The following is a 12995-nucleotide window of genomic DNA, read 5'->3' on the forward strand; positions in this document are numbered from 1 at the left end:
TCACTGGTCTTCAAACAAGCTTACCTCCGTTTTTTTTTTAAGTTTCGGAGGGAAGTACAATTGTTACTGAAGCAGCTTAATCCTTGCATGCAGGAAATATTTCCAGCAAGATTTTGATTCAACACTAGCAGTTTGTAACCATGAAAGAAAACAAAGAACTGAGGTGATTAGTCTTGTCTTCTTTTTATCACGCAATTCTAGTTTCACTTTGTCAGAAATCTTCTATTCTGTTTTGCTATCATGTAATCAGTTTTATGCCTTTAGTTTTCTTGCAACTCATGCATTATTTGAATCTTGGCGATATTTTCCTCGATCTAGATTCTTATTTTCTCTAAATTCATTTGCACTTTTTCCTTTAAAGAGTACTTCGTATTTTTTGGTCTACCCCTTCACATGTAAGTTTGAAGAAATATTTTGTACTTTAGCAACACTAATAGAATCTCTGGACGCGATTGGCACCAAGAGCAAAATCAATCATAATGTTACATAAGCTATTGCCTTTGATCCACGTCTACAGGTAGCTTCTGTTGAGCTTGTTAATTCTCTGGGTTATTATTAGGAGGCTTATTGTAAAACATATAAATTCTATCTTTTATATCCTGTTCATGTTGTGCATTCTATTTACTTCGCTCAATGTTAATCAGAATCAACAAATTTATAAATGGATGAATGCTTTTGTTTTCCTTTTGATTAGAAATGACAACACTTCAGATTTTTTGCCTTGGATACCACAAAACTTAGTCTTTGCTCCTCTACCCTTAATGGTTGCAGGAATTTTTAGGGACTGACCTGAGAAATATCAAGGGCCAAATCTTGACATCCGGTAGCAGTAGTAGGCAGCCTTCTCGGAAGCAGATCATGGAAGCAACAAGCTTGAGTGACTCTAAAAGTACCGAGGCATCCACAAGTTTATCCATGGATGATCTTTGTGCTGTCGATTCTGCATTGATACCATCTACTTCTAGAGCCGCCGAGGTACAACAGATTCTGGCGTCTCTAGTTTAGATTATGTTGTATGCTTCACATCATGAGATTCAATACATGAACCAATTATTACCGGATTATGTAAGTTTGCATGTATCTGATATATACGCTTGTTGGTCACATGCATGGCATGCGTATATTCTATGCTTCACATCGTGAGATTCGATGCATGAACCAATTATTATCGGGTAATGTAAGTTACATGTATCTGATATATACGCATGTTGGTCACATGCATGTCATGCATAGATGATCGACAGTATTAAAACACCAACAGTGTATTCAAAAAAACTACTCTGATATCAGAATACGATTTGACGGAGGCTGAGAATTGTTGAGCATTACCTTTATTCTCTGTTCACTGTCATCTTTTACATTACCAAGTGTGTGTTTTACGGACAGGCTTTGGATTATTCTCGACATCCACCGGCTGCTTCTTCGACTTTGGTTGAATTGACAACTCGTCTCGACTTTTTTAAGGAAAGGAGGTCTCAGTTGATGGAGCAACTGCACAATCTGGATTTGAACTATGGATCCATACCTCAAGATTTCGTGTATAAACCATCATCTCCTCGATGGAATTAGATGTTTGCTGCTTCCAATGTTTGTCTCAGACGAATTATTGACAACATCTTTCTCCCGTATATCCTCTCTCCTTTCTTGGCAAGTTAGTATATATTTGCAATCTTGATCCCTGTTTGGTGTTTGCACGGTATATATTTTACTTCTTTTTTTTTTTGGTGGGAATATTGAGAATGTAAACTAGTGTCTAGGTTGAGTTCATATTTATTTCAAACTTTTGAGTTTGTACTTTATTTAATCACAAGTGGCAATTCGCTATGATTTGCTGCAACCTATCCATTCCACTGTGTAATATGTGACCATGCTATGCATGTAATGTAACCTTGTAAGGATGCCTTCTCTTGTGTTTTTTTTAATTATATTTGGCTGATTATTTTGTTTAATTTTGGTGTAAATTATGTCACTATTGTTTCCATAAACGACGTTTTTCCCGCTGTTGAGATGATCTTGTTGAATTTGTCTTCTTTCTGTCATTTTAGATAACTTTCGATCTTATGTACAAATTCTTTTCGGCCACAAAAAATTAACAACTTGCATCGAAAATAGACATTCATACGTAGTATAATGTGTTTTTTAGTTTAAACTTGGTAGGATATAAGGGCCAAAAGTGTCTTTGGAGGAGTACGATTGTCAATGTAATAAATTGAGGAAAAAACATACACGAGAGGAAACAAACATTTATAGAATATCTGAAAAAACAAAATCGTTCATAAATTCAATGCAAATTAACCAGAAGAAAATATATTCACCTATATTATCTATACTATATTATTAAAATATCAATATTACATTTTTTATTTTATTTTTTTTTATTTCAACAAACATTTTTGTTTTTATTTTTTTAATTACAACAATTCAAATAGTATTTTAGTCTCTCCATCGATAATTTGTCAATTTCACTTTAATCATTCGATAATTATAAAAAAACTGTACACACATTATTAAGAATCTTTATAATAGATACAAAGATAGTGTCTTGGTTTGTTTTTTGCTCTTCCAATTTTTCCCTTATGTGATACCAATATTACACTTTTGTTTTTATTTTTTAATTCAACAAACACTTTCGTTTTTATTTTTTTTAATTCCAACAATTCAAATAACACTTTAGTCCCTCGATAATTTGTAAAATTTCACTTTAGTCCCTCGATAATTATAAAATAATTGTACATACATTATTAAGAATATCTACAATAGGGACAAAATTAGTGTCTTGATCTGTTTTTAGCTCTTCCAATTTTTTCCTTATATGATACCAATATTACACTTTTGTTTTTATTTTTTAAATTTCAACAAACACTTTTGTTTTTAATTTTTTTAATTACAACAATTAAAATGATACTTTAGTCTTTCAATAATTTATCAAATTTTACTTCAATTCTTCGATAATTATAAAAAAAAAAAACTGTACAATACGTGTGCAAAATAGCTAGTCATATGTTAAAATTTGAGACCAATTAGTCGACCCCAATCAAATACTGACGTCACGCGACAGACGAATGGCCAAAAATGCCTATACATGTGAAAGTAGGTTTGGTTCTTCTCTGTACATACACTCGGCATCAAAATATGATTTCTTCCACTATGTGGACCCGCTTTTTGTGGTCATTAAGAAACGCTTATTAAAAGCACGATTCCCCATACCCACGTCACAAATCGAATCCAATTCTACCACCCGAATTTGTTCTGCATTTTGTTGATGGATGGAGGGTTTTGAGGAATGATTCTGCAGTCCGGGGTACTTCATACTGTCAGCTTTGCTCAGGTTTTGCATTTTCTCCTTCAGTATGATGCCACTGTGTGTATGTTGCTTTCGTAGATACCGGGAAATTTTACTGATTTGTGAAGTTTATTTGGAAGATTTATATTGGCAGAACGAAGGATTTGGAGTTTGAGTATTTGAAACTTCATCGTCTGTTGCAGTTAGTGTTTTGAGGGCACATTTTACTTATATGAGGGGATATGTTTGTATGTTATTGATTTGAATGACGCTTGTTTTTCTGTGGGAGTGGTGTTTGTTGACTGTTGTAGCCGTGATTGATTTACTAGAAGCAAACTTTAATTCTGAGGGCTTAAGCTGTGAGATTTAAATTACTGTGGATGTTCCTTTCAAATATTTATAGATCAAACAGGTACCTAAATGAAGCAGAGAAGTACCCTTTGAAATCAGAATTGAGAAGGAAAAAAAATTTATTTGGTGTGTAATTTTCTTCTAAATTACAAGTTTTTTGAATTAAGTATTATCAAGTTAGCTGGCCTCTCGTTTAAAATCTAAGGGGCCACCCTTATTTTATAGGTCATTTTGACATTACTAACAGCAACCGAGGGTCATCTCTTGTATTGTTTGTTTGAACCTACTGCAGCTGTTTTGATAAAGTTTGAAGTCTGCACTATATATTACTCTTCAGAACTGTCATTTTGTTTTTTCATATCTGATCCAACGATAGGTGGTTCAGGCTGAGTCTTGTTTGTTAAATGAATCTTCAACTGCAACAGTATATTCCTTGGAATAGATCCCAACCAAACAGGGACGTATCATCACCTCTTTCGTCTAGTGGCATCATTTTGGAAGAACCTAAGCAGAAGGCTACTTCTGGTGGCAAATTCTGGCAATGGTCTCTCCTTTCACTCGTTCCTTGGGTTATCAGAACCAGAGACAAATTTCAGTTGCCCACCACTGTCAATAGGAAGTTAAAGAAGCATTCACATCCTCATGGGAACGCGGAATCTGCTGCTCAGCACTCAACGGTACGGTTTAAACCATATGTTTCAAAAGTTCCATGGCATACGGGTCCGAGAGGTTTTCTGTCTCAGTTGTTCCCACGGTATGGGCATTATTGTGGACCTAACTGGTCAAGTGGGAAAGATAGAGGCTCTCTTGTCTGGGACAAACGTCCAATTGATTGGTTGGATTTCTGTTGCTACTGTCATGATATGGGATATGATACACATGATCAAACCGACCTTTTGAAGGCAGATCTAGCATTCTTGGAGTGCCTAGAGAAGCCTCACATGAGTACAAAAGGCAACCCTCGAATTGCTCATATCTACAAGTTTATGTGCATTTCAGGTACTGCACAAACCTGTGCCTTTATCAAAAACTCAATTCCCACTTGACCGTTGGTTGCGTTTTCTTACATTTTAATCGTGTTTCTTTTTTCATCAAACAGGTCTAAGGAATATACTGATACCTTACAGACAGAACCTCTTGAGCTTGCAGTCTGGAAAATTTTTCTTTCCTTCCGGTTGGCTGAGCAATATGAAATGGAAAGCACCAACTTTTGCAAAGGCTTAATAATCTTAAGTTATGTTTGACCCCGTCAACCGAAGCAGCCATTGGATGCCTCCCAGGCAACTTTCATTGTAATGCGATTTGCTAAGGCATGCTAATTTATCAAGTGTCCTTTGTTTTGAACTGCTGCTAATGATGTCCATTCTTGTAAATATATAAAGATAGCAATTTGCTAATTTTCAAAAAATATTCTCCAGCGCAAATATGAGAAAAAGTCGTCAGTTTGTTAATTATATGTTACGCTGTTGGTATCATAAAGATAAACCTAAACAGGGCAAGAATCAAGAAGTTTGCCTCTACAATTAAAGATTTCAATTGTTAATTCAAAAGGGTATCTATGTCGGAGGTACAAAGAAAGGATCCAACTTTAAACAAAATTCACATCACCTTCCAACTTGTATTGTTTGTTAATTTTTAGCATTTATATATCTAACGCTTGTGAAATTGAACAGAGTGGGAACTGCTCTTTGAGTCTTTCTGTTGCATTTTCCAAATAAGTTGAAGTATGGCATAAATCTCAGCTCGAATTTTCTGTGTCCCAGTTAGGGATATTTGCAGTTGCCTCATTCACAGCTTTCACAAGCCTCACCTGCGGAGAGAACAATCAGAAAGAAATAATGAAGCAAGGAGCGCAAGTTAAAGGAACATTGTAACAGCCTTGATTTTAGCAAAACAACCAAAGAGAGACAATTGAATTACAGTTATTATTTGTTACAGTGAATGCTGTTACTACACTGCGATAATACAAAAACATACCACACTCTCAGGAACACCAGGAGGGGGTAATGAGATTTTTTTGGGTGGAGGACCACGAAGGTGCGATCGCTTGTCAAATCTCCATTCGCCGATCTTCCCATAAGTTAATTCTCCCTGTTAGTTGTCGCATTTTTGGTTACCAACAGTTTGATCATAAACCCAAGATGACAGTCGAAAACCAAAAGACTGGTCTACCATGCGAGAGCAACACAATATAGAGAAATAGGAAGACGATATTTGAGGCACTCCCAAGTTGGAAAATAGCAGAAAATGAAATTGTGTCCCTGCGAAAATGAGACCTCAAATCCCAATACATATATAAATTATTTGAAAACAATATACCTTCATGTTGTAATCGCATCCATACGTATAATGTATAATGAACTTGCTGCCGATTTCCAGGTCCCATGGAGGCTAAAAATCATACGAGATTATAAATTCAACAATTGTCGATAAGATAAAATAATAATAGTAAATATGTTCCATTGACAGCAATGATATAGACCTGTAACATAAAATCTTTACGAAGAATATGCCGCACGCCATGCAAAGCAGATGCGACTGCATAACCATACCTGTCATATACACAGACAAGATAGCCATCTCAACAACAATATATGTCCCGCCAAGTTCAAAAATTTCATCACTAAAAAAGACATTTCATGCTAAAGTACTTAAGAATCCTACATACATTTCTAGAACCCATCCAAAAGCCTTATCAGTCTCTGGATCATCTTTCATCTGCAAAGATACATTCACCCATGTAGGAGCAATTTTCTCGAGAGTAGACTGCACGAGCAAGATTAGTCACCACAATGTAACAACTAACAAGTAAAATATATAAATTACATCTTTTAGAGATCATATACTTATCCTTTCAAAGTTTGAAAGCAGACATAATTCAAATAACAAAAAACTCCTACCTTCTTAATAATCACTGGAGAGTTTCCGATTGGATCAATACTTGTCAAAGGACCTTTCTCTTCGGGGAAATATTTTCTTACAATTTTCTCATGATCAGTTGGTTTTATGTAAAAAAAAGGGAAGGCGGCCGGGTGATCTCCATGAGACAAATTTGGCAAGGGATTAACAAAAACGTGATCAGGTTCTGCCATTAGAATATACCTGCGTATTAATTCATAAAATGGGATAAAGATTTAGGGAATACAAGCGTGGAAAAATTAGACTTGTCAATAAAAAGAATTGGAAACATACTCTTCCTCAATAGTGGCTTTCTCCAGCCACTGTACAAAGGCCCAGGGCCTATTTAAAACAATGTAACCCTGTCACAATATCAAAATATAGTATACATTGTAAATACAACCTTTGAATTGGACAAAAATAGGAGCAAGAAATTAATTACACCACGGAAAAGACTTTCGCAGGCCAAAAATTTTAAATTCTGAGCATCAAACTAGGAGTATAAATTCTGAGTTTCGTCTAGCTTAAAAATTGTTACAGTAAAATGAAAATCTGCAAACCACATTTTCATGCATACCCCTTTTTTACTACAAACAAATCGAACTCCTATGTTTGGTGCATATTTAGTCCACCAGTCATTCAGTGCAGCATTAACTACATGAATAAGTAGATAATTCCAGCCATGTCAGCACAGAGTAACCAGGCAAAACTTGAATAAACATGATTTGCACAATCTATGCAGTGAAACAGCATGCCATAATTCTTTTTCCGAGCTATCTTGCGTTACAAAACTTTAAGCCTTTTCAAGAAAAAGCTCACGGGATTAATTATGACTCAAATGCAGTTTAACATGTATTACTTCTGGGTGCAAAAAGGAAAAGTCCAGAATTATGAACATGGTAACAACAAATTAACAAGTAATTCTTGCTCACCCGATCAAGCCCTTCTGGTAGGGGGTCTACAATAACAGTGGGGATTTCATCCATTAAATTATCAGGCTTTCCTGAATGCAAAACCCGAGTAAATCCTCCCATATCTGATCCAGTTAAATCTTTCATCTTTTGGTACCAGTAATACATAATTCGACACTGCCACTTGCTATAAGGTGCATCAGTGGCTGTCAATGCCACATGAAATTTTGCACCTTTTTCAAACTTTGTCTCGTCAGGCCTACTAATCACAGGATCATTCCACTTCTCTGTACTCTTCGTAACCTTCTTGTGCATCACCAAAGTCAACAAGTTATATGTAGCAAAGAAAGAACTCAAACCCAACAATACCAATAGAGCGGGTGATGCACGCCCCATGTTCTTCCTCGCAAGCATTTCTGTATAATAGAAGTTCAGACAAACTCTTTCAAGATTTTCAGACCAACCAGTCGAACAAATTGTTCAATCTTCAATAATAACCAAACCAAAAAATAATATCCTTAAATCCAGCAATTCCAAGTCCTAAAAACTTTACACCTTTAGCAAATAAACCCCAGTGATCAAGGCAATACTTCTCCTGACAAGACAAAAGACATAAACGGGAGGAAAATCTTTATCGTCATCGCCACAAATTACGAAGCAACAACTCATAACATCAATGCACAAACACGAGGTTTGAAAAAATATATATCACCTCCAAAAAAGGCAGCTTCAATCCCCACAGATGGCAATACAACCCACGACAGAAAGTCCACTGATCACTGCAGATTATCACCTGTAAACAAATGTACAAAAAAAAAATGAACCCGAAAATTTATTCGCCTGATCAAGCAATAGAAACAAAAGATACAACGAAATTCCATACGTAACATTGTCCGGCCCTCACAAGCTCCCAAACCAAAAAAAGGCCACTAATGAAGAAATGATACTATTAAAACAGATGTAAAAAAAATGCGTAAAAAAAAAAAAAAGCAGATCTGCTGACATACCGACTGAGAAGAAGCATATCGTTGAAATCCCGAAACAAGCAAACAAAAACAGATAACTTGAAAAATATAGATGAACGAAAGTGTACGGGACTGTAGGTGAATGAAATAATATTTCTGGGAGAGCCCGAGGAGAGACTATGCTGCATCGGTGTAATTTAGTACAATTTACTTTGAAATTAATTGCATGTCTCAATTCACATAGCGCATCTTATCTTATTTTTTGGTCAACTTGAAGGGAGATGAAAATTGATTAATTCGTCCGTACCAAATAATATTGATTCCACTGTTTTTATTTTAATCAAATTAAAGTATATTTATCTTTCAGTGGGAACTTTTAATTATTAACTTACAGTATAATGTCCTTTTGTTGATGAATCATGCATGCATATATAGTTGACTCCATTATTCATTAATGAACTTTGAAAAAATAAAACAAACTAGTACTATGAAGAAAATGGATATTATGAAGAATAATTAAATGTACAGTACTAAGGCAGCATCAGCTAAATCTTGGAGGGAAGCAAGGAGCCATACACATGATACAGCTCGTGTTTACAAAGAAGAGACAAAGTCATAGAAATACTGTACAATGTGCCTGCACTCAGGACTTGGAAGTTTTTTTGGGTGTTAATCAGATCTACTTGCGGCCCAACCTCACCAAATGCAGCTGATGCTTTTCGGCGGCGGCCTTGTCGGCAGCTTCACGCTTTAATGCCCGTTTTGCACGTCGCCCAACTATTTCTTTGGAGGCGGTCTCTTTCTTCTTAGGCCGACTGGACGAACCAGCGCCTGCATTATCAATGTTTGAGTGAAAAACAGGTCTTGCTTCTTGCCTCCCTGACCTAACAAATCCATTGTCTCCCCATCTTCGGTTGCCAATACGGAGACTGGAGGAACTACTACTTAAGTAAGCATCATCTAAATCTTCTTCCTCATCCTCATAGTAATAATCTTCTATTTCATAATCTGCCTCCTCCGGTTCCACCACAGCCAATGGGTTGAACCATGAAGCTCTAAGAAGAAGGCATACACTCTCCTCAAACATGAAATCATTGATGCTGTTCAAAGTGCACGTTTTGTAAGATGAGAATAAAGAAACAACAAAATATTCTTTAACAAAATCTTCTAGCTTTTATCATGTTATTATGGCATCACATAATTGACGTTAAGAAGTTAGAATTTCATGAAGATTAATCTAGAAATGTATTTTTTTAAAATAAAAAATATCTACTAAAGGTGAAAGCAAACGACAGAATCAGCATTTCTACGACCCAGCATCCTGAAATAACTACGTCTTTTACCAGATCGCCCAAAAAGATTAAATTTCAAGATAAGAATGAGGTACTAATAAATTACCTTCCATCAAGTGTGCGATGAATATTGAGGAACTCGAATGGAATTTTACACTGAGGGCAGGTCGGTTCATTTTTATAAGAGGCCCATCGTAAGATGCAAGTCACACTGGACCAATAAATATAAATAAACAACAATTAGTTGATAGCAATAATGGCATTTCAATCAATGGAAATAGGCTTCCAAACTAATAATTATGTTGTTGTAACCAATAAAAATGGCAATAATTCACTGATCAACTTGCGTTAGTTAACTATAATATAATATTGAGAAAGAACAACTCCCACGTCCTACTTCTCCTGCAGAAGAAATTGAAGCATTGTTTGTTGAAAACTCGCACATAAGTTTCGAATCATTAACTGAAACATATAAATCCCAAATGCCTTTAAAATTATTCAAAAGAATAATGAGAAAACCAGCCTACCCAAGCATAATTCATGTTATTGACAAATCCTTCACTAACGAAGGGATCACACACAAGTTGGCATACACAGGCTATATCATAAAAATTTATGGTGGATATGATGACAAAAGGAACAAGTACATCGAAAGATATTCAGACAAACCAGTAGGCATGCTCGCAACCTTTTACAAGAGCTGTTTCTTGAAGCACAATCTTGTTCAAACATATTGCACAATCCCCATTATGACAGCAGCTGTCCATACTGTTAGTCTCACACCCTACTCGGTCAATTTCTGCTTCTGTACAACTTTCCTTCTGAAATCAACACATTCAACTCATCTCATCAACAAAACGTCAAAAAGAATCCCCACATATGTGAAGAAAAACAAATCAAATCCTTGCTCATCCACACCAACATAAAAAATCAAACGATTATTCGAACAAATCACGTCCCTATTAGACTAAAAAAACAGGTTCTAACGCTCAGAATCAGTTCAATTCCGTTTTCAGATTTTTTTTTCTAAAAAAAAAAACCCACCCCAGAAATTGATTACAGAAGAACAACTACTTCACCCGAGGTAATGAAAAAGATAAAGAAAATTCGATTAATCAAAGAAAAAAATACAAAACCTGGTTATGGATCGCGAGATCTTGAAGACCATCAACGAATTGGTGATCGACGATTTCAACAACTGCCGACATATCTATTTATTTACACAGCGAAAAAAATCTTCACCTGGATTATGAGAACAGATCTAAACAATACCTGTACAGATAAAATTGAAACAAAAATAAAGGAGGGAATCTGAAGAATAATGCTGATTCCGCAGAAGGGGAAACCTAGCTTTGTACATTTCGATTTGGATCTCACATAAATACACCGAAGCATATGCCGTACGTCACTAGGGGAAAAACATTTTATTGGTTTCTCACATTTACCCCTCTCCCTTGTCTTCCAGTCAAATTAGCAAATCAAACCAATTGTTGGTTTATATTCTTGTTTTAGTCCATCACGGTTTAATCTCACAAACATATTATTGGTTGCTCACATTAAATTTTTTTTAATAGATTACTGATGAGAGATCTCACGTATCTATTATTTTTATGAGATAGATCAATATGATCCATATTTAAAATGAAAAATAATATTTTTAAGATAAAATATTATATTTTCATGAAATTGGTTAGGTCGAAGATTTTGTTTCACAAAATTGACCTATAAAACCATCTCATTGGAGTTTTTGTGATTTTTTTAAGTTATAACTTGGAATATTTTTTTTAGAAAAAACCAAGTCTATACAATTTTTCATGTCGGATATTTATACATTATCTTCGTATTATTTGTCTCACAAATTTGACAGTTGAGTTTTAGGGATTTTTTTTATAACACTTTGGTTTTTTTAATTTTGGTACTTCTTTACAAGTCCAAGCCCAGAAAAAGTTGTCTTAGCCCAAAACTTTAAAAATAGCCCAATAAAAACCGATTAGCCAGTGTCCACATATTAGAACGAGCAATCTTAAAAGTTCAAGAGATTTACAAGTCTTCTTCGTCAACAAAATTTGTGTTCGTCACTTATAAATAATAAAGTTTCAAATTTATAATAAAATATCTAGTTCGAGATTAAATTATAGGTAAAAATTTGTGTGAGACAGTATCACGTGTCGTATTTTGTGAGACAGATCTCTTATTTGGGTCATCCATGAAAAAGTATTACTTTTTATGCTAAGAGTGTTACTTTTTATTTTGAATATCGGTAGGGTTGACCTGTCTCACAGATAAAGATTCGTGAGATTGTCTCACAAGAAATATACTCTAAATTATAAAGATTGTTTATGGTGATATAGAGTAGGTTTGATGTTGGTCCCGATTGAAAGAAAAATGCAGTTTTGGATGAGTGATAGATACATCTTTATGAATTACTATTATTTAAACGTTTTCATAATTAAATTTAATATGTATGCCGATTTAGTTAAGCCTTTGAGAGTTCTTGATTACACTTTAGAGTTGTATATATAAACAAACACAACAATTAAGTTTAAAAAACCAAAACCCGTCTACGACTTGTAGAATGTAGCTCATCTGACACAAAACATCTCAAATATAAGATGAAGTTTTAGTTTCGAGATTCAATTATTATAATATTTTTTCCGACTTAAAAAATAATAAATTGAAGATGGTTTAACTATTTTATGCCTAACTTTTCCACTTAGAAAGAAATCCATTTGTAAGTTTTTTGACTCACCGATCAACTGAAGTACTTTGACTGTCTTTCTTCTAAATCTTCTTCGGTTTTTAAGTCTGCGATGCGATCATATAGCAGAGGTGGATGCATTTGACTGTTTATTATTTGCATCAGATTTCATAAAATATTTTTATCAAAATTCTTAACTTTTGGAAATTAATTCCAAAACAAATGATCCAAATGTTCTAAAAAAATTGAGATATATTTCTTGAATAAGCGCTAAAATTACAGCATTATACGTCGATATTTACAATAATTATTTCGTGAGATTTTGCTATTATCTTATGAGATTATATATTGAATTCACCATGACATTTTGATAAATGAAATTTTTATATAGAATTTTTTGTTTTGTAAGAATTGTTGTACAAATCTCGTTGTACTTATATCATGACTCTATATTTCGTAACACGAGATAATAATAATTTTAATTTAAATGGCAATTTGTTTTTTAAACTATTAAAGGGTATTTTTTTTAAAAAAATATGATAAAACTTTAGTGTTAAAAATCTACGATTGGACGGCTGTGTATGCATAAAATATAAT

General features: G+C 34.4%; 3 protein-coding genes and 1 long non-coding RNA gene across 11 annotated transcripts; 2 read left to right on the forward strand and 2 right to left on the reverse strand.

Moving 5' to 3' along the window:
* Window positions 1–13: 13 nt before the first annotated feature.
* Window positions 14–1918, forward strand: LOC140967969 (uncharacterized). The gene is made up of 3 exons (XR_012173672.1): window positions 14–163; window positions 772–975; window positions 1387–1918. It is a non-coding gene; the product is annotated as an uncharacterized lncRNA (long non-coding RNA).
* A 1176-nt stretch (window positions 1919–3094) lies between these two features.
* LOC140967964 (uncharacterized) lies at window positions 3095–5071 on the forward strand. Of its 6 annotated transcripts, none has more exons than XM_073428770.1 (4): window positions 3096–3328; window positions 3696–3760; window positions 3927–4633; window positions 4734–5071. In XM_073428770.1, the coding sequence occupies exons 3-4, from the start codon at window positions 4039–4041 to the stop codon at window positions 4856–4858; spliced, it is 720 nt and encodes a 239-aa protein (XP_073284871.1). In that variant the 5' UTR covers window positions 3096–3328; window positions 3696–3760; window positions 3927–4038; the 3' UTR covers window positions 4859–5071. The 6 variants fall into 6 exon arrangements, with proteins under 6 accessions (XP_073284868.1, XP_073284871.1, XP_073284872.1 ...); XM_073428771.1 differs by having other exon boundaries at window positions 4011–4633; XM_073428773.1 differs by having other exon boundaries at window positions 4020–4633.
* Window positions 5072–5132: 61 nt separating this feature from the next.
* LOC140967962 (hydroxyproline O-arabinosyltransferase RDN2-like) lies at window positions 5133–8651 on the reverse strand. Of its 3 annotated transcripts, XM_073428765.1 has the most exons (10): window positions 8451–8648; window positions 8156–8236; window positions 7465–8038; window positions 6827–6894; window positions 6535–6736; window positions 6303–6400; window positions 6117–6186; window positions 5954–6025; window positions 5612–5725; window positions 5133–5444 (listed from the first exon to the last, which is right to left on the reverse strand). In XM_073428765.1, exons 3-10 carry the CDS (start codon window positions 7855–7857, stop codon window positions 5373–5375), a joined length of 1089 nt encoding a protein of 362 aa, XP_073284866.1. In that variant the 5' UTR covers window positions 7858–8038; window positions 8156–8236; window positions 8451–8648; the 3' UTR covers window positions 5133–5372. The 3 variants fall into 3 exon arrangements, 2 of the variants coding, with proteins under 2 accessions (XP_073284866.1, XP_073284865.1); XR_012173671.1 differs by having other exon boundaries at window positions 5612–5802; window positions 7465–8236; window positions 8451–8651; XM_073428764.1 differs by having other exon boundaries at window positions 7465–8236.
* A 247-nt stretch (window positions 8652–8898) lies between these two features.
* LOC140967963 (uncharacterized) lies at window positions 8899–10972 on the reverse strand. The gene is made up of 4 exons (XM_073428766.1): window positions 10837–10972; window positions 10370–10521; window positions 9807–9911; window positions 8899–9508 (listed from the first exon to the last, which is right to left on the reverse strand). The coding sequence occupies exons 1-4, from the start codon at window positions 10906–10908 to the stop codon at window positions 9088–9090; spliced, it is 750 nt and encodes a 249-aa protein (XP_073284867.1). The 5' UTR covers window positions 10909–10972; the 3' UTR covers window positions 8899–9087.
* Between the last annotated feature and the right edge of the window lie 2023 nt (window positions 10973–12995).

This window comes from Primulina huaijiensis, unplaced genomic scaffold (assembly GCF_012295235.1).
Source record: "Primulina huaijiensis isolate GDHJ02 unplaced genomic scaffold, ASM1229523v2 scaffold31995_ERROPOS86906+, whole genome shotgun sequence".
Taxonomy (NCBI): domain Eukaryota; kingdom Viridiplantae; phylum Streptophyta; class Magnoliopsida; order Lamiales; family Gesneriaceae; genus Primulina; species Primulina huaijiensis.